Source organism: Micromys minutus, assembly GCF_963924665.1.
Source record: "Micromys minutus genome assembly, chromosome: 6".
NCBI classification, from domain to species: Eukaryota; Metazoa; Chordata; class Mammalia; order Rodentia; family Muridae; genus Micromys; species Micromys minutus.
Window position 1 is genome coordinate 46,508,912 of NC_137975.1, and position 25,391 is coordinate 46,534,302.

Genomic DNA, 25,391 nt, shown 5'->3' on the forward strand with positions numbered 1-25,391 from the left:
AGATCAAGTCAAAATGGTCTAACACCTTAACATACTAGATAAAGAAATAAGGAACAACTTTCAAGATGTAGACACAGGCAAAAGAACACTACCACTACGCAGGACTTCAACTGTTCAGGACAGAAAGCTAGGGATTGACAAATGGGAATTCAGAAAATAATCATTTCTGCACAGAGCAGATTGAGTGTCACACCACTTTAGTCCAAATACTCAAGAGGCAGTGGCATGTGGATATTTATGAATATAGACCCCATGTAGTAAGATCCTGTCTCAAAAAATTTAAATAATAGAAAAGAAGAGAATGAAGAAACACGACAGAAAGTATTTGTCAGTTATTAAGCCAGAAAGCAGTTATAATCAAGGATATACAAAGAATTAAAAACTTCAAGCACAACCCCCCGAAATAATCTAATAATAAAGAGAGATGTTAAAAAGATGGATAAATGATAAACTAATACAAGAAAACATGTTTACCATCTTCCACCACCAAGAATGTACAAACTAAAATTGCATGCATACTCAATCTTATCTTAGTCAAAATAACTATAATGAAGAAATAAAAAGGAAAAAAAAACTTATGCCTTGTGGTTGCAAATTCAATTTAATATAGTTGCTAAGGGAGTCATATGAGTTTTTTCAAAACAAGCAAGCAGTGCTAATGCCAATTAGTGCTTACTGACAAGAACTTGATATGGATGCCTCCTTAGAGGCTCTCTCAGAGCCATACTGATACAGAGGAGGATGCTTGCAGCTAACCATCAAACTGAACACGAGGACCCCAGTGGAGGAGCTAGAGAAAGGACTGAGGGAGCTGAAAGGTTCTGCAACCCCATGGGAAGAACAAAATGATCAACTAACCAAACCCACCACAGCTTCCAGGAACAAAACACCAACCAATGAGTTCGCATGTTGAGACCCAAGGCACAAGTTGCATATGCAGCAGAGGATAGCATTTTCTGACTTCAATGGAGGAGAGGCCTTTGGTCCAACAAAATTTCGGTTCGTTTTCCCAGTGTAGGGAAAGGGCAAGGTGCTGAGGTGGGAGAGAAAGCACCTTCATGGAGGCAATGGGAGGAGGGGTGGGACTGTAAGAAAGGGATACAGAGAATTTCCAATTAAAGCAAAACAAACAGAAAGAGCTGCCAAGGGGCCGGGGACAAGCAAGCAAAATCAAAAACAAACAAACGAACAAACAAAACCCAAACCCCTACAAAATGATTCTGTTTCTCCATTCATAGGCATGTACATGAAAAATCAATGACAACATAGATGCCTGCCACCCAAGCTCTTCACCTCACATTTGAAAAGCCATGTTATGAACACCGCGATGTTCACATAGGTAGATGAATGGATAAAATCACGGTTCTCTGTCTCTGCCTCCCTCCCTCTCTCCTTCCCTCCCTCCCCCCTCCCTCCCTCCCTCCCTCCCTCCCTCCCTCCCTCCCTCCCTCTCCCCCTCTCTTTTTCTCTTTCTCATGCTTGTAAGCCTCAGCAAAGAAATAAATCATGTTATCTGCTAGAAAACGGATCGACTTAAAGATCAGAACCAGGAAATAAGCATTACATGTTGAACCTAAGGGGTCACAGGAAGCAATCTGAAAGCTGAAGGGACACAGCTAGGAAAGGCAGAAGAAATCTGAGTGAAGGAGAAAGAGAAGATAAGTGGGGGCCTAAAGAAGATGGGTTTAAGCAAAGTACATTGCATAAATGATGCAAATACCAAAATGAAGTCCACTTTGTGCAATTTGATGTTCTAATAAAAATATATTATTATATAAAATGTGATGATCTAAAGAAATCAAATACTCATGTAGTGTTAATAGAGATATAAAATTTCATAGCTCTTATGAAAAAGCATGCAAGTCCTCAGAAGGCTGAGGAACATTTGAATTAATATAGCTGAAACAATAATTCCAGTTTCGGCTATAGACTAGAAAGAATCCAAAGGACATTATGAAAGCCTTGTACACCAGTTCTCATGGAAGCATTATTCACAATGACCAGAGTATAACAGTAACTCAAGTATTCACACAATGGAGAATGAACAAAAGGTGGAATATATACATAGCAAGGCTATTATTCTATCTTCAATAACAGGAGATTCTGTCATATGGTATGATGTAAGGAAAGCTTCAAGACATTATCTTATTTGAAACAGGCCACTATTATGCAATTGAATGATATAGAGCTCATTTATATGAGTAGTGGAGCGTCCGTGGAGAGACAATAGAACAGTAGTGGCTTGTGGAGGGAAGAAAAGAGCGCAAAGAGCTATTGTTTAATAGTTTCAGTGAGATTGACAGGTACTGGAGATAATGGTGACAGTTCTGTGACAATGTGGATGTTTAAGTACTGCTAACAGCACAGCAAGACTATAGTTTATTGTTTATTTTTTGTGTTGAAGGACAACTTAACCCAGGCTGACTGTAAATGAGGATGACATTGGACTTCTAATTCTTCCCTCTAGCTTCTTAGTGCTTGGAGTATAACTATCAACAACAACAAGTCTAGGTTTTGTGCAGTTCTGGGGAATCAATTCCCAGCTTCATACCCAAAGGTATGTACTTTACTAACTTCTTCACATTGTCAGCTATTAAATTTTATATTACATTTATGTATTCCATTATTATACAGAAAAATTAGAGGGAGAAAACAAAATTAAAGGCTTGAAATCCCAGAGCAGGTTTAAAGATGAAGGCTATGTAAGTAGGATATTCATAACTCAACTAAAAAGAAGCTCTAAGCAATAAAAACATGCAACAAGAACCTTGGTCTTGCAGCCACAAGAAGCTTAGTTATTCTGACAACCTGAAGAGGCCAATAAGTAGCTATTTTCATAACCTAGAGAAAAACAACACCATATCAATAGATATTTTGATTACAATTTTATGATGTGCTAAGCCAAGAAGCAAGTCATAACATCCTGGGCTTCTAGTCTCCAGCAATATGGCACAGAGTTGTTCAACTATATAGGTGAACTGGCTTTAGAATGTGTTTCTCATTTCTTTCCACCTGCCCATTCCAAATCTCCCTTACCCAAGACACCAATATAAAATGGTATAATGTTTCCCTAGAACCTACAGACATGTTCCTGCATGCTTTGAACCATGTATAATTATAATATGAGTATAATATTAAGTAAGTAGTTGTAGTATTAATAAAGTAATGGCAGCCTATACATGGGCTTAGTGCAAGCATTAAATTTTGATGCACATATTTTTTGTCTTTATTTAGTGGGCTCAGGAGATGATGGACCAATGGATGCAAAGACCTATTTCAATAAATGATGAGCACTGTTTACCGTCACTTAATGTGTAGTTAGTCACATTCAATGGAAAGGTCATACACTAATGGAAAATAGTCTTGTTACTGTGGAAAAATTATTGATTGTCAGATGCTTTCTTCCTAATTCTAAAGATAGTACCTCATTTCTAGCTGGTTCCCATTCTTTATATTACTAAGGACTCAAAATGATTCTTTGAAGACAACATATTTCTTATAAATCCTTGAATAATTCTTTTCTTAAATGTTTCTAAGCATTACATTGTGGTTTGCTTTTGCCTCTGAGTCCATTTTTGTTCCTGGCACTACTTGAAATTGGAATTTATATTAGTTTAGTTTCTTAAATTCTTGGAAATATGCTCTAAACATTTCTGTAGTCCCTAGAAATACTTTGATTGCCTTAAAGAAATCATAGAAGGCCCATGCTACTCTATAAATATAACCCACAACATAATTGAGAAAGGATATGAACTGTGGTATAGTAATAAAATAATTTAAACATTAGGCATGTACTATAACAAAACTAAAGTGAATCATTAAATGATGCTAGTAATATATGAATACTAATTAGGTTGAACTGAAGATCTTAAAAATGGTTTAATTCAATATAAGAGGTTCTGAGGGAGCTGAGGAATACAACATATTTCAGGGTAATGAAAGTATCCTGAGAATTCTAATCATATAAACTTAATGCCAAAATGACCTATACCTCTTTCAATTAGGATAATTGAGTTTTTACCAAGAACTGCAAAATATCAAACATTATTTACCTAGTCTTATATGAAAATTGCTAATTAATAATTTTAAATAATAAAAACCATTATTTGATGAGCAAAAATTTAATTTGGCATACCAAAATAAATCTCTTAAAAATAAATCACTAATTTCTGACTATCCTAACCTTTCCTTATTATGAATGAGGAAAAACATAGTTTTCTACTATTGTAATTTTCATGAATATTTTCTTCTGTTCATATGAATTATAAACTCCCTTTCACTCCAGAATTCATAATTCTTTTTCCTTCTTTTACACCATTTAATACATCAGGTATTAATCATAATTAACAAATTACTAATTAACTAAATTAATTAATGAAATAACAAAATAATTATTAAAGTACAAAGTAAATGCTACCATTTGGTTGTCAATGAATTAGTTGTAGTCTCTTTTATGCATCTTTTTCTAAAGTTTATTCATGTACTTCTCTCTCAAGGAGAAATCTCTGTATTTGTCAAAATATAAACTCAGTAAAATGATGGAAATAGTAAAAATATACTGACTACAATTCAAGAAGTAATGGGTTAAGTGGAGGGTGGTTACATATTCTAAGAATCTTGCAAATTTAATTTTTCTGAAGACTCAGAGAAGAAATTGAAAATCAACTCAAGACACACTTTAGAGTCCAGCTCTGAACCTGCTCCTTTAGCAACTCTGACCCTCACTTTCCCTGCACCCCTCGTCACTTACCTACAAAGAGTAATAAACACAAGTGTACTTCAAAACGGTCTGGTGCAGTCGGTGGTGAGAACATGAGGAATCTGTTGTGAAGTAACCTGTTCAGTTTGTTTACACCTATTCCCCAGAGACCAGTGCATGTGAACCTAAGAGGCAAATGTATCATCACTAGGGTGTCAAAGATCTATAAGATGGTTTGGAGAAGATGATGTTAAACAGGAATATGCTTTCCCTGTCTTCCCCAGATATTACTAACTTGGACATGAAAGGTAATGTGTAGGAACAATAGAGAGGAGGAGAAAGGAAAAGATCAAACTGGCTGGTTTATAGCAACAACACCCAGAAACCTCTTATAATCCTAACTTGTAAACTGTAAGAGTGAAAAAAATATCCCAAACGAGCTCAAAATAATGAAACAGATAAAAGCAGTAAGTTCCTAGACAGACATTAAGGTATGATTTATAATCATTGAGACGCTTTTTAATAAATAGCATGATTCTAAACTCAATAGAATTTTCAATTAAGGGCAATCACTCTCTTTCTCCTCTAGCTTTCATTTTTCTGATTTAATATCATTACCTTCAGATTCAACAAAAGACCACAGGCCATACAAGAGATTTTACCTGTCTGTGGAAATACATTTCAGTTTTTCTTAGTGATCAATGACTTTGAAAAGTAAGAATTAATGGGCTGTCTCCCCATGTCTTGGTTTTATGTCACAGAAATGGTAAGGCTCCACCAGTAGCAACTTTCTATTAGGGTATTTTTCAATCATATCATTCTGAAAGTGTTTTCAGACTAGAAGATGGAATGAAGATTTTAAACTTGAGAACAGGAGGAAGAAAGTTTTTACTCATAAAATTTTTGACAGGCTTACTTAAACCAGGTCTCAGTTCCAATGTGATTTAGATTTGTTTTTTGTATGTTTGCTTTTCAATTTTATTGGATATTCTCTGTATTTACATTTAAAATGTTATACCATTTCCCTCCCCCATCTCACCTCCCCCTCAACTTACTTCCATGAAGGTACTCCTTCTACCAATCTCTCTCTCCAACTCAGTGCCTTGGTGGTTGGTGGTATCACTCTACCCATGAGGGTGCAAGCCCTTAAGCTCTTTCAGTCCCTTCTCTAGCTCTTTCATTTGGGGTCTTTGTGTTCAGTCTAATGTTTAGTTGCAAGTATCCTCATATTTATTTGTTTTTAAAGGAAGCTGTTCAACAGTTAGCAAATTTAGATATACTTTGACATTTCCCCCCTCCATTCTTATGCCACAAAATAACAAAATTAAAAGACTGTAAAAAAATACCCATTTCCATCATATATTGTGAAGTTTATAATTTTATGTACAAACATCTTACAGAAATTCTTTTAGATGATAATTAATTTAAAATATTCCAAGTATCAACAATAGACTTCTAGAAACATATTTTAAAGAAAATATATGTGGAAAAAACATATGATCCTGGTCAGTCTCTCCAAATGCAAAAACTATTCAAAATTTCTCTCAATGCATTTTTTTAATAAAAGGGACTCACAGTATGGATGATGTCAGGGTGTGGGTTGGAGGAACATGCAAAAGCTTCTGTAGATGAATAAGTATATCCAGAAAACACTGAGCCATTCTGTTATGTGAGTAGCTACCTTACTTTTGCCAAACTTCATTGAGTTCTACACTAAAAAACAACAACATTTTTCCCATATGAAATAGATAAAGAAATAAGAATCCATTTACATAATTTCAATTTCATAAATTTTAGATCCCTCTGTTTTTACACAGAAAATTTAAAAAAAAACTGTATTACTCAGATAATAGTCTGAGCAGAAAACATCTTTGTGTTTTACAATATTGTCAAGTACACTGTAGTTTTCTCGCCTACAGCTCATGCAGTAGGCAAGAGTACAATGATGTGTATATGTCTCTTTATGCAATATGGATACAAGAAAAACCTTCCATTGATGTTACTTGACACATGGAGTCTCCAGTAACCTAAATATGCTATTTTCTGAGCAATACTATGTGACATCACAGTACGTTTTTAATGTAATATTTTATATTTTATTATTTGAACTAATTAAATTGAAAGAATGAAATATTTCAATATATGTATTAGTTTATCAACAATTTCATGCAATGCATTTTGATCAGAACCTTCCTAATTCCTTCCAGATTCACTCTCACATATCCATCCTCTCTAAACTTGTATCTTTCCTTTATTTTTATTAGCCTATAATTTGTGTTTTTCATCTGCTCATGAGAGTGGCACAATCCACTGGAGCCTGGTAAAGTACCAGAGGCTGCAATGTTAAAAAAGAAATTGACCTGTTCTCCACAGAAGTTATCATTTTTCAGTCACTCCTCGGGCAGGAGTGGAACCTCATAATCCCTTCCCCACCATGCTAAAATATAGACTGACTTGAATTTTTTAAAAGATGTATTACATTTTTAATTATGCATATGCATTGTATGCAGGTTGTGGTGGTTGGAATATGCTTAGCCCAGGGAGTGGCACGATTAGGAGATGTGGCCTTGTTGGAGGAAGTGTCATTGTGAGGGTGAAATTTAAGACCCTCCTCCTAGCTAGATGAGAAAGGAGTCAGTTTCCTCCTATTTGCCATTGGAACAAGATGCAGAGCTCTCAGCTCCTCCAGTGCTATGCCTGCCTGAACACTACCATGCTTCCTGCCAAGATGATTGAACCTATGAACCTATAAGCCAGTTCCAATTAAATGTTGTCCCAGTATAATAGCATCTTTGTCATGGAGTCTCTTCATAGCAATAACACCTGAACTAAGACAAGGGTATATGGAAGTATGTAGGGAGCTGCACAGGCCCGAGGCATCAGAATGCTGGTGCTAGAGTCGCATGTCATGTGAGCTGTCCAATATAGGTGCTGAGATCCCGGTCATATTCTGTGGGAGGATTATAAACTCTTGATTGCTAAAGCATGTCACTAGCCCAGAATTATTTCTTGGCTTAAAAAGAAACTCTGAACAGTATCTTGATAACAATGAGAACTGAAAGCCTATTTAAGGTTTGTCTTTGAACAATGGAAGTCTGTGTCCTTCCTCCTACTTTATGGTGTGGATGTTGATTGACATAAAACAGTAGAGTAGATGTGAGCAGCAATTACTGAGTAACCCTAAACATTAACCTAAGCCAAAAGCTCATTCAAAGCCACAGTTTGACCTAACCAAATAACCAGATCCCTTCAGAAATGACACGAACCACGTGCCCAATGGCTCAGCATTCAATAAACCGTGAAGAGGAAGGGATGCACTGAACTGAGGACAAACTTGGGTGCTGACTGTTCTCTGCCACTGACTCACATTTACCAACTTACCTTGTCAAGAGGTTGTCCTACTGAAATTATGTTTAGTTTGAAGACTAAGTTAAGCAGAAGCTTTGTAGGTATTGCCTCCAATGAAAATACAACAACCAGTCATCATTTTCACAAATGACAACATGGCCTATGAAAAAAATCCTCTGACATGAGCTTTTTTGATATATGTTTTTACCAGAACCCACCATGTGCAACAAACCTTCATTATGAAGTCTGCCCTGTTTATGGTTTCTAAAAACCGAAATGTCTGGTTGAGATGGTTTATGTATACCCAGTTACGTAGATGCAGTTTTGTCAATGATATACCAGATATATTACAGTGCAATCTAATCCATTAATTACATAACCTGGAGATGCCTGAACCCTTTATTTAGTGTATAAGAACATTATAACAGTGGCAATGACAAAATTGTATAAATAATTCCTATGACTAAAATTGTACTTCAGAGAGAATGAAAATACACATGAGAAATTTAAGAACACACCATCATATGTGGTGTTTCAGCTGGGAGACATAGAGGGAGAAGAGATAGAGATGATAAAGAGAAGAAAGAATAAGAGAGGGGAAGGTAAGGGAAAGCAGTGGGGAGACAGGGAGAAGATTCTTGAAAATGTATACATTGAATTTGCAACTTAATTATATCTCAATATAAGTAAACATAAAATATTAAATCTGTAAAACAATTTTTACATATCTCATATATTTATTTTAAAGTAATTCTCTCATTTATAAGAACTGAATATATAAAATATATTAATGTTCCTAAAAATCTGAACATAATACAGAAATATTAGAACTCTAAATTTTTAACAGGCTTAATAATATTTGAAGTTGATCCTAAAAAGTAAAATGAAATCAAATTGGGCTATCAATAGCTATAAAAGTAAGAAAACTGTATTAAATTGCAACTAAAACATTAAGTATTTGAAGTTATATGACCAGACCATGTTTGCTCTTTGGTTAGTAATTCAGACTCTGAAAGCTGCAAGGATCTTTTAGCTGGCTTGGTTGGTGGCATTCCCATTCACTTTGGCCTCCTATACTTCCACAAGAGTTCCCAAGCTCTGTTCACTGATTGACTCTGTCTATATCTGTAGCAGATGTACAGCTTGGTCTTCCAAGGTGTCCCAAACAACTGGAATAGGAGCTATTCCCAAAGTCTGTACATGGGGTAACTCCTTCTGGGTGAGCTGCTTTGTCTAACCTCAGTGGGAGATAAGGAGGCCAGCTTTCCAGAGACTTAAAATGTGGGTGTAGGGGAAATGACAGGGGTGGGAGAATCTGCTTAGAGGAGAAGGGGAAAGTATTGTGGAAGGGGCTGACTGGGTTGGGGCAATGCAAGATGTAAAGTAAAAAAAAACATAAAATTAGATTAAAAATATTTGAAGTTCTATAGCAGCACCACAGTGTTCCTTTTGCAATAGAAATTCTGTTTATGGCTGAGCTCTGGAGGGATATAGTGTTTTTCCCTCTGGGCTGAGAAGCCCCATAATGTAAGGAACTTGGATTCTCTATGGGAAACTCATTATACTAGCAAGTCCAGAGCTAAAATCCCTGTGCAAAACTCATACAGCTCCTTCTAACATCTTTACTGAAATAACAAGAAAAACAGATGCCACTGAGCCTTTACCTCATCTTAACTCAAAGCCAGAATCCTTAATGAATGATCCATTTTTAAAAGGAATGAAGCATTAACATTTCTAAGAATAAACAGGTTCGCAGGAGAAAATTAACACTTCAGAAACAGCTAGCACAGAAATCAAATTAAAACTCTGGAGGCTGAGAGTTTATTTGATAATTCTGAAGTCGTCAATTCACTGTGATGATTTCTCAAATAGCATTTCTTCTATGTCTATCAACCTATTTTTTAAAAAAGTATAAATAATATTTAATGCAGGTTTTGGGGGGCTTAAAAGAGAAAGAGTATGATGAATAAAGAAGGGGTTGGATCTGAGAGAAGCTATGAGACAGAGATGAATAAGATCAAATATGATTATATTACATATAAGTTTTAATATAACTAGAAGAAAAAGAATAGTTATTTTCAGGACATTATTTCTTGGTGCTCCAGAGAGCATGCACTATGTTTCTGTGTGGGATTCTAGAAGCTTTATCAAGTAGTTTCTCTTCATAGAACGAGTCAATAAATCAGTTAAAATTTATTAGTACTCAAATCAGCCTTTGGGGTGACTATGGACATTTTCAATCTAAGTCTAGGATAACATAGAAGAGTCAGAAAGGCTGTACAGCATGTTTTTAGGAGAGCAGATTTTAGAGGCAGGCTGTCTTCAGATTCCAGTAGCTAGAGATAATGCTTCATTAGACAAGTGTGATGGTTATAAATGAATTGATCATGCCTGCTTTAAAGCCACCCTGCTGTCAGCTTGTACATATTTCTTTTTCTTGAACATTTCAGTGTCAGACATTATAGTTAAAGTTGAAGGTGTATGTTCTAGGTGAGTTTTGCTGTTTGCTTAGGTATCTGCCCTATAACTGGACACAGAAGAAGAAACCCAATTAGGGTTCTCCTTCACTGTGAACATATTGGGATATTACATCATTACTGACATGGTCATCTCCATGACATATTAGCTATGATCAAGTCATCCCAGCAAAGATTTTAATCTAATAGCCCCTGTCAGAGTCAGATCATGTGTGAGGACAGTGAGATCATCTATCTGTTCCTTCTTGGCTTTCTGTCTCAGCCCTGGAAACTACCTCCTCTTCCTTCAGTATTGTTTTCATCCATTGTTGCTGTCTACATTTTACCCCACAATAATTTCTTAGAATACATTTTGACTGTTTGAATTATTTTTGTGTTGTCTTTTTCCTAAAGAGACACCACTGATAATATATCCTATTAAATGATGAAAGTTATAGTAACTACTTCTTGGATTTGTTTTGACCTAAAGAATTAGATAACTACATTTCAGGATAGGCCTCATGACCAGCAGTAGATGGTCAACAAAAATGAACTCACTAGTATTTTTTTCAGGCTTTTTGCCCTCATATTTCTTGTTTAGGCATTTTGGGTCTTGCATAGCCAAAACATAATCAGAATTTTGTAAAAATCTTGTTTAGGAAATTTGTGTCTGTATAAAAAACAATGGTTAATTCTCTTAAATAGATACTTATATGCAGTAGTTATTTGAATACACTTTTTAAATTTAGGTTTATACGGTCATACTATTATGTATGTTTAAACTGTGCAATCTGATTTTGTAGAGTAGAAATGGCAAACAGTTACTCCAGTTAGTATCATTTGTACAATATCACATCTATCATCTCAAACCATTAGCCTTGGAGTTTGGGTTGTGTGTGTGTGTGCGTGTGTGTTTGTGTTTGTGTATGTGTGTTTATATGAATAATTGTAAAATTAATTATATTTACTCATTTGCTAGAAATGGAAAATATAAACAATCTTATCAACTCGAGTTTCATAGTTTATATACTTCCTACATTGTATTTTTTTCAATGTCTTCCCACTTTCTTTCCCCAGATCCTCATAGTCACACATATTATTTTTGCATATATTTCTGCTTTATATCTCAGAAAAATAGGGTAATACCTTTGTTCCTTTTCTTATTTTTTTATTTACTACAATACCAGTTCATCTTTCTCGAGGCAAATGACAGGATTTAATTATATATGTAATATGTATATATATATATATATATATATATATATATATATGTATGTATATGTATATGTATATATATTCTCCCATCACTGTCATTTTATCTGATGATGGACAGGTTATTTTGTTATCTGGCCTTTGTAATCAATTCTGCAGTATGCCTGGGACTGTCCAGACTTACATGATGGTGTGATTTTACTTCCCCTTGGTTAGTTTCCAGAACAGGAATAACCAAGTCATATGATGCTTCTCCTTTTCATTTTATTAGAAACTCCCACATTGTTCTTGATAACTCTGACAATCTACATTTCTACCATCAGTATTGGAGTGTATGTATCAGTACATACAATTTTTTATGATGATTAATAACAGTAAGCAAGTTTTCACATACCCATTAACTATATCACATCTTCTTTAAAGAAATTACATTCAAGTCCCTTGCCTATATTTCAACAAGGTTCTCTGTTATTAAATTAAATTTATTATTTATATTTTTGAATACCAATTTCACAATATAGATATATTTTCCAATCCGCAAGAAATCTTTCAACTCTTGTTCTTTCACTGAGTGTGTATATCAGGTTAATTCAATCACACTATTTCTTTTTAATATCTGTAGCTAATGTTACTGTCTTCTAGAAGTTTTATAGATTTAGCTCTTCTGTTTAGAACTTATAAAATGTGATCATCCTCACTGGACAAACTCACTGGCCTCATATGGCTTAGGCACTCAGAAGGTAAATATAGATCTATAAATCCTGACAGAGTGAGTCACACTTTCTCTTATTTTAACAACTTTATTTTAAAAAACAGAGATAAATGTACAGATTTTAAAAATCATTTCTGCACAAAACTATATGAACATATTTTTGTCAGTACTTGATTTTTTAAAGGTTTGATACCAGCATTGACATTTTACTAGTTACAATGAGCATTAAGTACATGTAAAACAAAACATAACATGGAAATAGTAAAAGTTTTCTTGGTACGTGAAGATTAAACATAAAGATTTTAAATACCAAGAATTGCCACAAGGCTACATTCTTAGCTCTTGAATTATTAATGATTTAAGGTCTAGGTGGACTTCCTGTGAGAAGGTGCTATACATTTTTTTTTTAATTTTCTAAGAGAGACTAAAGCTTCCACTTTTTGCCCTTTCTTTTCTTTTCTTTTTTGAGCTTTGTATGGTCTGTGTGTTGTTTCTGGGGTAATTAGAGATTTTTGGGGCTAATATTCAATTATCAGGGACTGCATATTATGTCTGTTCTTTTGTGACTGGGTTATCTCACTCAGAATGATGTTCTCTAGACTCATCCATTTGCCTAGAAATTTCATAGTCATTGTTTCTAATAGCTGAGTAGTACTCCATTGTGTAAATGTACCACAATTTTTGTATCCATTCATCTACTGAAGGACAAGTCACACTTTCAAGCAAGATAGGCTCTACCCATTCTTTTTGGCCACTTTCCTGTGAAATTACAGACATTGTTAAATGAAATGCAACTTGTATGTTCTAGAAATGCAAACCAAGCTTCAAACTAAAATCAAGAGAATGAGACTCATTCTATCCTTTATCAATAATAAAATAGAAGCTTTAACTGATTCAACTACATTTATTTTCATAAGCCCCACTGATCAGGAAAACTAATCAAGAGAGAAACTCCAAGAAAAAGTTGTAAAATTTCAAAATACAAGTAGCCATAGTCTATGGTTCTACTTGCAGTGTGTGAATAATGCAGAAAATGGGGAAGTGCACCAGAAAGTTCTGAAGTAGTTCAGTTCTCTTTATGCTAGAGAAACCTGTAAGAAGCTTCAGTTCAGGTCCAAGGTCTTTCAAAGGCCAAGTCAGTCTGCCTCACAAATATGAGAACTATATGTTTGTGTGATGGACACATTTTCAAGTTCCTTTGACAAGAGACTCATTAATCTTCTTCCAGGGTGATGGCTTATTCATAATGAGATAATATAGGAACACTACAGACACACCATGTACTAGTTCATAGTATGAGAGAGAATGGGGATATTTTCATTATGTGAAAATTATTAGTACTTCGGGAATAATTCATTTTAAATCTACCCAACTAGATTTACTGTATAAGTAACTGATTTAGGTTTGGCACATAAAAGAATCTGCCTTATTCCATAAGAAGAATTATTAATACTTGGGATCAAGTTTTCTCACAGACTTGCTAAAGTACTCTTCACATAAATTTAATTGTTTCCTAGCACTCTTGCTTCTCTGGTCTGAAAAAAATGATAACAAGGTGCTTACATATGAGAGAGACAAGAAGTGCCTCAAAAGCAAGGTCACCATGCACTGACAATTTTAATTTCTGTGACATACTCATATGACAATGGTTCACAAGACCCTCACTCTATTCAAAGTCAATACCATATCTAAAAAGAAGGAATGCTACACAGAGACCAGATGAATCTGAGCCTGTCGACCTTGCTCAGTTTTCTCCCTTGATCTATGGCCGCTTATTCTCTTTTGTTCAATCAAATTTCACATGGTCACCGATCCTTTATGGAACTTAAACACAACAGTGGAAGTTTACTTTGGTCACTTCTGTTTTTACTCCTGAATTTTCCTATGTTACATTAAAACTTTGTTTAAATACTTAGATATTCCTGGATTTTTTTTTTTTTTTTTTGTTAACCTGTTCTTGGTATAGAGAAATGTAAGGTGTGCCCCTTGTAAGTGGAAAAAGACATCAAAAATTGCTTTTCAATTGCCTTCAATTATATTGCATTCAATGTCAACTTTGAAATTTCGTATTATCTAAAATCTATTCAAATTGTCGGTATATTATCTAAAATCTATTCACATTGTTGGTATATTACCTAAAATCTATTCACATTGTTGGTAATTTAGAAAAAAATTATTAGACAGAAGTAAGGCAATACTGATTGCCCCTTTAAAAAACTCATCAATTATTAAATGTATCGTAAAATCTGATTCTTTGTGTCACTCATTACTTATAAGAAACATACCACATACAGATACACACACACACACACACACACACACACACACAAATTGTAAGGCAAACTTTCTCATGTATATAATGCTAGCACATAGAATTATACATTTTGGAGAGGGAAAGATAACAACGAAGCAAACACAAGTAGAGGTGGCTAAAAATAAGATCCATTTGAGGAGTATTATAGAAACATAATTACAAGATGCTTCCTCAAATATATACAGTCATGAAGGCAATGCAAATGAAATTATCAAATAATGGGGAAAATAGAACCCCCAAATGAACATCTCTTCTCACCAAATAAAGCTTCTAATTTGGAGATAGAGTTACATATATAACAAACCTGTGCTTCAAAGGAATACCATGGAAAACCTCAAACAATCCAGGCTGTCACAAATGTTAAAAGAGTTTGTGCTCTCCACAAACTGATAACAAGTCCCTACTGTGGAAGACAATGCTGACATTGTTCATATTCAATGAACATGGAGAAGACAAGCTAGTGTCTACATAGAGCCTTAATCCCAATGTTATAGCATCCTTGGTACGAGAAGGTACATAGAATGTTACCAAAACAGAATCAATGCAGCCACAAATCCTTTGATATTCAATGCTTCCCAGTTTTTGGAAACAACCAACCAATTTTACTTTAGGACCACTTGACAAAACAGAATCTATACCTGACACTGCTTGGATACCCAAGGACCTGAGACCAGATAACCCAAGGATCTAGAGGAAAACCAAATATTACTCTCCTATTAAAATAATGTGGCAATAATATTATGTCTAATGGCATTTTGCTATACCCATAGATTAGTGAATCATTCAGCCATCATCAGAGAATTTTCCTCTTACAACAGATGGGAACACATACAGAGATCATGGAACACTACTGTAAATGGGAAGTCTTTATCAAATCCATTTCCTCAGGGCTCAGGGAACCCTGCAGAAGATGGGGCAAAATGAGTGCCAGAGCCAGAAGGTATGCCTTCCAAATCAATATGATCAAAACACATAAAAAACTCATAGAGACTGAGGCAGCAAACACATGGTCTGCAATGACCAGCAACCATGACCTCTGAGTATATAGTATGGCTTCCAGTTCAATATTTTTATACAATCACTGAGTATGTGAATGGGTATGTCTCTGATACTCATGCCAATTATTTGAATCAAATAAAAAAGATGTGGTTATACTTAAGCTAAGCTACATAAGACAAACAGACAAATACTGTATATTTTCTCCAATATATGGGTATTTAAAATAAACCAGTTGGAATACTATAGGCTGAGAAGGCTGACTAAAGAAAGATAGAGGTTAATAGTGAGAACAAAGATATTCATAGATAAAAGCAATTAGTTATCATGCCCTCTACAGGACAGTGGGGTGATTACAGTTGATAATAACCTGTTTCAGACTTTATGCCTTGGTAGAAAAATTCAAAAGCTCCAATAAAGGAGAGGTAGAAATGTTAACTGACCTGATTTGTTTAGTATATATCATATCAATGTACTGAAAAGTCATACTTTTACCCATAAATATATGCATTTATTAGGTATTAACTAAAGTAAAATATTTAGGGAGATAAAAATTCTAACCACCCAAATTTAATTTTTATACATTGTATGTATCTATCAAAAATTGAAAGCAAACCCCATAAATTTCTTTTAAGTTTAAATACTAATTTCCAAAATTAGTCTTTATTCTATATCTCCATATAAAATAGTATATTCTATGTCTCTTTCCCTCTCTCCCTCATTCCTCCCCCCCGTGTATGTTTATGAATGAATGAATAGATGAAGAATGGCTACACAGGCTGGTTCTAAATTTTCTCCCAGAGTAGCCTGCATAACACCTTCTGGTGGACTATGAAGTTTAACAAATGTAGAAGAAGCTTGCAACTCAGTTCTAGTTTAATGGTTCTAAGGTCTATGACAAAAGTGTGCTGTATTGTTTCCAACAATAAGGTCTTAGTATTGAGTCATGATGGATAATCAAAAACATTGACAATAATAGTCTTTGAGGAACCCTAGCATCCTTTCTAGCCAGCAGCTTTTTGATAGATAACTCACAGCTGATACCCTACAATATGATACCCTACCCTTCATAGAGACACTGCTGGCAATGAATGCATGTTGGAGAGTGTGTCCCTTCCTTCAGTGATTTAATGAAAGGTAAATTGTTCTTGTTCCATGAAAAAATTTTCAGTCACACACAAACAAGTAACTCTATATTCAGTGAGTCCATGCAAAAACAGAAGATATGAATGAAGAAAGATGGATTCATTGAGAAGGTTGATAGCTGTAGAAGGCAGGGGATGAGGGAGAATAAGATGGAAAAATATAGAAATAAGAAGAATATATTTAAAAGAATAAATAATTATTTTGTAAATAAAATTACTTAACATTGAAAAATATGTCAAGTTGATCTTCATTCTGTATTAGACATTAGAGCTAATTGCTTGAATGTTTGAAGTTACAGTACTCACAAGAAAAGATAATCTTACCTTTATTTTGTATGCTGGTACTTTGAAGTGACTTATAGGAAATTTCACATTCATTGGATATACTGATGTCATCTACAGCAACAGTAGCATTTGATGACAAAATGGTAGCTTCTAAAATTAACTGTTGTCAAAGAAAGATAAAGTTATTTAAATATACCATAGAAGTAAAAATCTCAAAATCATGTTCTTCCAATAAAGAAACTCATTTACACCTGTTCCAGTTTTCAGTCTAATTTTAGAAAACTGTTGTGACCTGAGCATTCCAATTATAAAGTTACATAGTCATAACTGCTTTGACAGCCTCTTATGTAACCTTAATATGTTAGGTAACCTTGTTTCAGTTAAAAGTTGCAATTCATCATCAGTTAAGGGCATGCTTCCAATTGGAGCTACTAGGAGTCACATGCATTTAAAATCAGATCTTTGGGTGATCAACAGTATGGTTTACAGTTCAATTTAATTGATATAGGAATTAATTTTAGTGGTTTAGCTGAAATAATTCATTTCCACATCTGAGTATTTAAGTACTTATGTATATATATATATATATATATATATATATATATATATATATATACATATATATAATGATGTATAAATATAGAAATGTACTTTGTGTGGTAAATATTATAACCATTAAGCATCCATAGCTTTTAGTTATATTCATTTACTAAATCACAAGAAGGCATCTATTTAAATTTGCTACAAAACCCTTCATGGTAATTTGACATACTTTTTTCTCCTCCTGTTAATCACTCATTTTATTCTTTGTGTTAATTCTACTACAAAAGTGTCAACAGGTGTGAGAGAAAAAAAAGAGAGAAGAGAAGATTAGGAGAATTAAAGAATGAAAAGCTGAGGGCAAGAGACGGGGAACAAGATAAAGAAGAAAGGGAGCCAGAAAGTGGGAGTCAGGAAGAAGAGAATGAAGGAGAGATAGATAGAGAGAGATAGAAAGAGAGAGAGAGAGACCCAGGAAAGTTATTTCTAGAACCCTGAGAACACGGCCAATGATACTATCTTTGGACATATTTGGTAGGTCTATCTTCATCTTATCACTGTGGATATCTAATAGCAAGACACTAACAGTCTGCTTATGTTGAAGCTCAGATCACATTCCGCTATTTCTTGCAATAGAAACATAATGCTGATAGTGTTGCCTTTATAGATGGTGGATAGCTCTATAGAAATCTCTGAACTACTTCTTCTAAAAATAAATCACAGTACTGCAATGTGGCAGATGACTTGCCTCATAATAGCAGAAAAGATCCCTACATAAAAGAGACAAAAATAATACGAACAAAGAGGCCTGGTGAAGTTTCTTTTCATATATTACCATTAGATCATATTTTTATCCAATCATGTATTTCTCTTCATCTCTTCTTTCTCATTGAATCCAAGCACTAAAACACAGTTCACTTTGGGTTTTTGGAAAATTATTTTCATTATTTATTTGAAATTAAACTTGATGGGTACTTTTTCTGATTTGCTTTTATTATCCTAATTTTGTGATCTCTACCACCAACAAAGGTCGTATCACAAAATTAAGTTAAACCCTAATAGTAATTTCTACCAAACATATCACTCTGAAGAAAGAGAGACTATAACCTAACCAAAAGCAAGTGAATATGAACATAAATATAGCGTTAGAAACCTTAGGGCATTGAGGATGTTAAGTTTTTAGAGAACGACCAATTAGTTGGACAATAAATTGAATGGATAAAATGCATGAGTGAGGGCAATTTCAGTAGAGACTAATTGTAATGAAATTTTTTAAAAGAAACAAAATCTAGGGTACACAAGTAACCCAAGTTCTCTACACTTTTCCTGGCATGTACATATTTTAATGTTGCTTTTGATAATGAAAATCTATTCCCTATGGAATACTGTCATTATTAATATACTATCTGTCATAATTACCTATCCATTACTATGAAAAAAACTATAACCAAGGTAATTTAAAGAAAAAAAAGAGTTTATTCGGGCTTACAGATTTAGGAGGTTAGAGTCTATGAACATCATGGCAGAAAGGATGGCAACAGGCAGGCAGGCATGACGCTAGGGTAGTAGCTAAAAGCTTAGATATTTTCTTTATTTTAAATTGGATGTTTTACTTACTATCATGTTAAATGTTATTTCCTTTTCCTCTTCCAGTTTCTGCTCTGGATCTCGATCTCCCAACCCCTTCCTCAGACTCAATGAAAGTGTGCCCACATCCACCCACTTCCTCCTATCTCCCCACCCTGGCATTCCCCTACAATGGGGCATTGAATCTTCACAGGGCAAAAGATCTCTTCTCTCCTTAATGTCTGATAAGGCCATCCACTGTTACACATGTTGCTGGAACTATGGGTCCCTCTATGTGTACTCATTGGTTGGTGGTTTAGTCTCTGGGAGCTCTGGGGGTTCTGGTTTGTGGATATTGTTGTTCTGTCTGTGGGGTTGCAAACTCTGTCAGTTCCTTCAGCCCTTTTTCTAACTCCTCTTTTGGGGAAACCATTCTCAGTCCAATTGAGAACATGCAACTCTGAATTTGTCAGGTTCTGGCAAAGCCTCTCAGAAGACACCTATATCAGGTACCTGTCAGCATGCACATTTTGGCATCCACAATAATGTCTGGGTTTGGTGACCATATATGGGATGAATCATTGAGTGGGGCAGTCTCTGGATGGCATTTACTTCAGTCTCTGTATTTACCCTGGTTCTTCCAAGGAGAGTGCAACCCCTTTCAACTACCTCATTTTATTTTCTACATTCACTGGGGTCCCCATATTCAGTCTGATGGTTAGCTGGAAGCATGTTCAGCTGTATCTATATGACTTTGACAGAGTCCCTAAGGAGGCATCTCTATCTGGTTCCTGCCAGTAAGTACTTCTTGGCATCAGCAATAGTGCTTGGGTTTGGTGACTGCATATATGGTGGATCCCTGGTGAGTTGGCCTCTGAAGGATTCTTTTCGTCAATCCTTGTTTCTCTATTTATCTTTGCGTTTCCTCCTGTGAGTGTTTTGTTCTCCCTTCTAAGAAAAACTGAGGCATCCCCATTTTGGTTTTCCTTCCTATTTTATAATGTCTGTGAATTATTTCTTGGGTATTCAAGGCTTTCTGGGGTTACTATCCATTTATCAGTGAGTGTATACAATGTGTGTTCTTTTATGAATGCATTACCTCACTTAGGATCATAGTCTCTAGTTCCATCCATTTGCCTAGAAATTTCTTGAAGTCCTTTTTAAAATACCTGGGTAGTACTCCATTGTGTAAATGTACCATACTTTCTGTATCTATTCCTCTGTGAAGGACATCTGGGTTCTTTCCAGCTTCTGGCTATTATAAATAAGGCTGCTTTAAAAATGGTGGAACTGTAGGAAGGATAAGGGGATGTGATACAGTTCTATTTTAATTAAAATATATTTTTTCTTGAACTTCACACAGTCTGTGAGTTGTTTCTGGGGTGTTCAGAGCATTCTGGGGTTAGTATCCCATTATCAGTGACTGCATATTATGTCTGTTCTTTTGTGACTGGGTTATCTTACTCAGGATGATATTCTCTAGATGCATCCATTTTCTTAAGAATTTTGTTAAGCCATTGTTTCTGATAGCTGAGTAGTACTCCATTGTGTAAATGTACCACAATTTTTGTATTCCTTCATCTACTAAAGGACATCTGGGTTCTTTCCAGCTTCTTGCTATTATAAATAGAGCTGCTATGAACATTGTGGTGCATGTGTCTTTGTAGTATGTTGGAGAGTCTCATCTCTGGAATAACTGGGTCTTCAGGTAGTACTATGTCTATTTTTCTGAGGAACCTCCAGACTGATTTCCAGAGTGGTTGTATCAGTTTACAACCCCACCAACAGTGGAGAAGTGTTCCTCTTTCTCCGCAACCTCGCCAGCATCTGCTGTCATCTGAGTTTTGGATTTTGGCCAATCTGACTGGTGTGAGGTGGAATCTCAGGGTTGTTTTGATTTGCATTTCCCTGAGGGCTAAGGATGTTGAGCACTTCCTTAGATATTTCTCAGCCATTCGATATTCCTCGATTGAGAATTCTCCTATCCCCTCAAATTAATAAACTCTTTTCCTATATTATTGTTACTTATATACATATGTGTATGTATATGTACTCACCAATACTTAATTATAACCTTAAAAATGTATTTATATACTTTTATGCAAAAATGCTTAAAATTTGTACATTTATCTTTGTTTTTTAAAATAAACTTTTTCAATAAGAAAAAATAAATAAATAAAAATGGTGGAACATGTGTCCTTGTTGTATCTTAGAGCATCTTTGGGCTATATGCACAGGAGTGGAATAGCAGGGTTTTCAGGTAGAACTATGTCCAATTTTCTGAGGAACCACCAGACTGATTTCCAGAGTGTTTGTACCAGCTTAGAATACCACCAACAGTGGAGGAGTGTTCCTTTTTCTCCACATCCTTGCCAGCATCTGCTGTCACCTGAGTTTTTTTTGATCTCAGCCATTCTAACTGGTGTAAGGAGGAATCTCAGGGTTGTTTTGATTTGCACTTCCCTGATGACTAGGGGTGTTGAGCATTTCTTTAGGTGTTTCTCAGCCATTTGATAGTCCTCAGTTGAGAATTCTTTGTTTAGCTCTGAAGCCCATTTTTAATAGGATTATTTGATTCTCTAGAGTCTATTTGTATATATTGACTCTCTTGAGTTATGCGTATATATTGGATATTGGCCCTTTATCAGATGTAGGGTTGGTAAAGATCCTTTCAGAAATGTTTTGGCTGCTGTTTTGTCTTCTTGACAGTTTCCTTAGACTTTCCAGAAGCCTATATTCAACAAAACTGAAAAATCTGGAGGAAATGGATGAATTCCTAGACAGATATCAGATAGCAAAGTTAAACCAGGACCAGATAAACCATCTAATTAATCCCATAGCACCTAAAGAAATAGAAGCAGTCATCAAAAATATTAACCTACAATTGCTCCTGTTTAAAGGAAATACTGGGACAGAGTTGAGGAGAGACTGAAGGACAAGACATCCAGAGCCTTCCCAACCTAGGAATCCATCCCATCTGCAAACATTAAATTATAATTTAAACATACCTCAAATTTCATAGAAAACTAATATTTAATCATTACCTACCTGATGTCTTAGTCCCATGTAATTAATTTCAAGACCATGTACTGAAAGATTACAATGATACTATTGGTTGAAAACCACCCAATTTTTAAAAGTGTTTTTTGATATTATAATACATAACTATAAATATTTATCAGCAATATTATATCTTTACTTAAAAATTTACACTGTGTGTGTGTGTATGTTCTCACACACTCGTGCATGTGTCTGTATGTCTCTGTGCAGGTACATGCTTGCATTAGACATATGTTGAAGTCATATTTATATATGAGTGAATTTAAATTTTAAGTTGTTAGGTTTGGCAGGGTGTATCTTTTCACTGAATCATCTCACTTACCCATTATTTTTAATCACTTGGGTGTTGTTTGTTTTGGTTTAGTTTGTTGTAGTTGCTGCTACTGTTGCTGTTTTATTGTTGTACTCAGGCAGGTCTCTTATACTGAGACCTAAAGCTGTCACCTTCCAGAACTATAAGACTGAAACTAACAAATATACAATAGTTCACTTAGAAGAAATGTTTCACCAATGGAAAAGTAGAGCTAAAAAATTCTGTTTATAGAATCCTCATGTAATGTTAAGGCTTATTTTTTAATTAAACGTAGATCCATTTCCCTTTGAAAATTATTTTTAAAACTTTCTTGATTTGTTTTATTCAATTATAATTATACTGAAAACCACAAATTTTGCTTTTAAAATTTATAAGTCATAAACACTCTTAACATTCAAGTGATTATTTTATAAATCAACAAAACTAGAAGCTTACCCAGAAAAAAACTAACATTTTTCCAACCTTATTAAATAAAACACAATGAAGAAAGTTAATTACAGCACTAACATAATATAAAATTTGTTAGAAATAGAAAGAAATAAGAAAGTGGGAGTAGTCATATTTTCTTTAAACTTTACTATATACCATTTAAATCATGTGAATGCAGCACAGATTTTCTTACTCATTTTAAAGTGAAACAAAAAACAATTATAGTGAACTAACTGGCTAAATGTTAGAGAGTCACTTGGAAGAATGTGTAGTCTAAGCTATTGCTAGTTATAATTATACAATATTACAAATTACTTTTAAACTTTGTTGTTTTGTTTTATGAAACTATAATTATACCGTAAACTACAAAATTTCTTGCTTTTAAAAATTGCAACCTATTAATTGTTAATATTGAAGTGATTATTTTACACATCAACAAAACTCAAAGCTTACTTAGAAAAAAAGTAAAACATAACATCTTTCCCTTCATGTCACTTCATGAAAAAAAGGAAACCTCAGTTGCTTAGCAGAGGGTTCACTCCAAGTCTTTCAATCAATTCAAGGTTTCCTGAGGCCCTACATGAAGAAGACTGAGGAATCAGCAACTTACACAGATATTTAATTCTGTGTTATAAATCTTACCCTTCATTGATGCTTCCAGTGATGGAAAGTTATTAATAATAGTAAATCTTACAGAAAATGTATATCAAACCACTCACTGTAGAAAACATAAAAGAGCCATTTTCAGATGAAACCTAAAATATGACATAACTGTTTCAATAGGATTTTAACATGTTTAAATATATATTACACCAATAAGAAATCCAAGAACGGTACTCAAATAAAAATTCTTTTTGATATTAGAACTTATAACCGAAGTTTCAAAAAAGTAAAATGACAAAGTGCAGTATTTTATTTTTGTGAAAAAGGCTCAGCATAACAGCTGAACGTGAACAGACCAAGTTAAAACAGTTTGGACAGAATATAATTAACTATTGGACTAAAATTTTTCCAATTCTTCTACCCAGGTGATGGAGAGACTCCTGAAAGACTGTGTAAATTAATTTCCTTAAAGAATCAACAAAAAGCCTAATCCTTTCCCAGCAGGAGAACAATGGAAGTCCTAGCAACTAAGGGTGATTATTCCCTAGGAAACTCAAAGCAATTTGTTCCCTGTTATGGTCTCCAATTCACATCAAAGCACCACACCTCATCCAAATTTCATGGTTAAAATGAAATACATAGGTCTCACAATCCAGGATCTTTCTTCTTTCCTGTGTTTAGACTGGATTGGATTGCCCTAAATAAATAGGTTCAGAGTTTAACCATATGAAGCCAATGATCAAACCAAAAGCAAGGCCACCCTTAAAAAAGGCAGCCCACAAGACTTAAGTGTCCCAGTTTTAGAATGTTTCTAATATACTTTCAGATTTAAGCTCCAGATAGAACACATACAGTTATAATATCATCTTTATTTGTTGTTAATATATGAGATTATACAAAGCTAAATTCTTAATGCATAATTTCAGGATTTAAAAGAACTAGAGAAATCTGATAACACCAAATATAATAACAGCATTTTTGTGTGTGTGTAGGTGAGCAAAAGATGTAAACAAGACCAAAGTTGAGTCTTTTTGGATAATTAATGTTAATATATCAACAAATTGCTGACAGTTATTTAAAGTATAATTGCATGTTTATTGATTTCTTTCTTCATTACTGGCTATAAACACCTTATAATAGTATGTCATATTACTATAAATAGTTTATAGCATATGAGGATGCATATTTTAAATATATATATATATGTGTGTGTGTGTGTGTGTGTGTGTGTGTGTGTGTGTGTGTGTGTACACAAAATCCAAACTAACCCACATAGGAAAGTTATTGTAATTTCAGAATTCCTATCTAAATTCCATGTGGGCCAGATGGGTTTAGGATCTCAGGACCTGAATAGTTTGGACTTAAGATTGTTTATATAACCTAAGTACTATGTATTACTGGTTGCATTACAGAAAATGAGTACAAGACAGTAAAAACATATTCATAGCTAAATAAACTGCCCAAATATCTTCCACTGATTTGCATCAGATAAGGATTTTAGCTCTCAATTTTCAAAAGGACACTGCATTTCAAGTTTAATACAGGATATATCTGATTTAAGAATGCAGATGTATCATGATAAAATCTGGTGGGGGAGGTTAAAAGATTCTCTGCTTTGTATCTCTCTACTGGCTCATATTTTCTAGAACAAATGTGTGCAACATTGAGCATGTAAAAGGACTAATGAAAAGCAGATGAAAGTAAAGAGGAGGA

The 25,391-nt window shown here is 34.4% G+C and overlaps 1 protein-coding gene across 1 annotated transcript in view; it reads right to left on the minus strand.

The window, feature by feature from the left end:
- MALRD1 (MAM and LDL receptor class A domain containing 1) overlaps nt 1-25,391 on the minus strand; it is a gene marked incomplete at both ends in the record, with an annotated part of 691,362 nt that overhangs the window by 509,882 nt on the left and 156,089 nt on the right. The window contains one exon of the mRNA XM_080918486.1: nt 17,207-17,327. Within this exon, the coding sequence (XP_080774612.1) occupies nt 17,207-17,327 (121 nt within the window). The remainder of the gene's footprint in view (nt 1-17,206; nt 17,328-25,391) is intronic.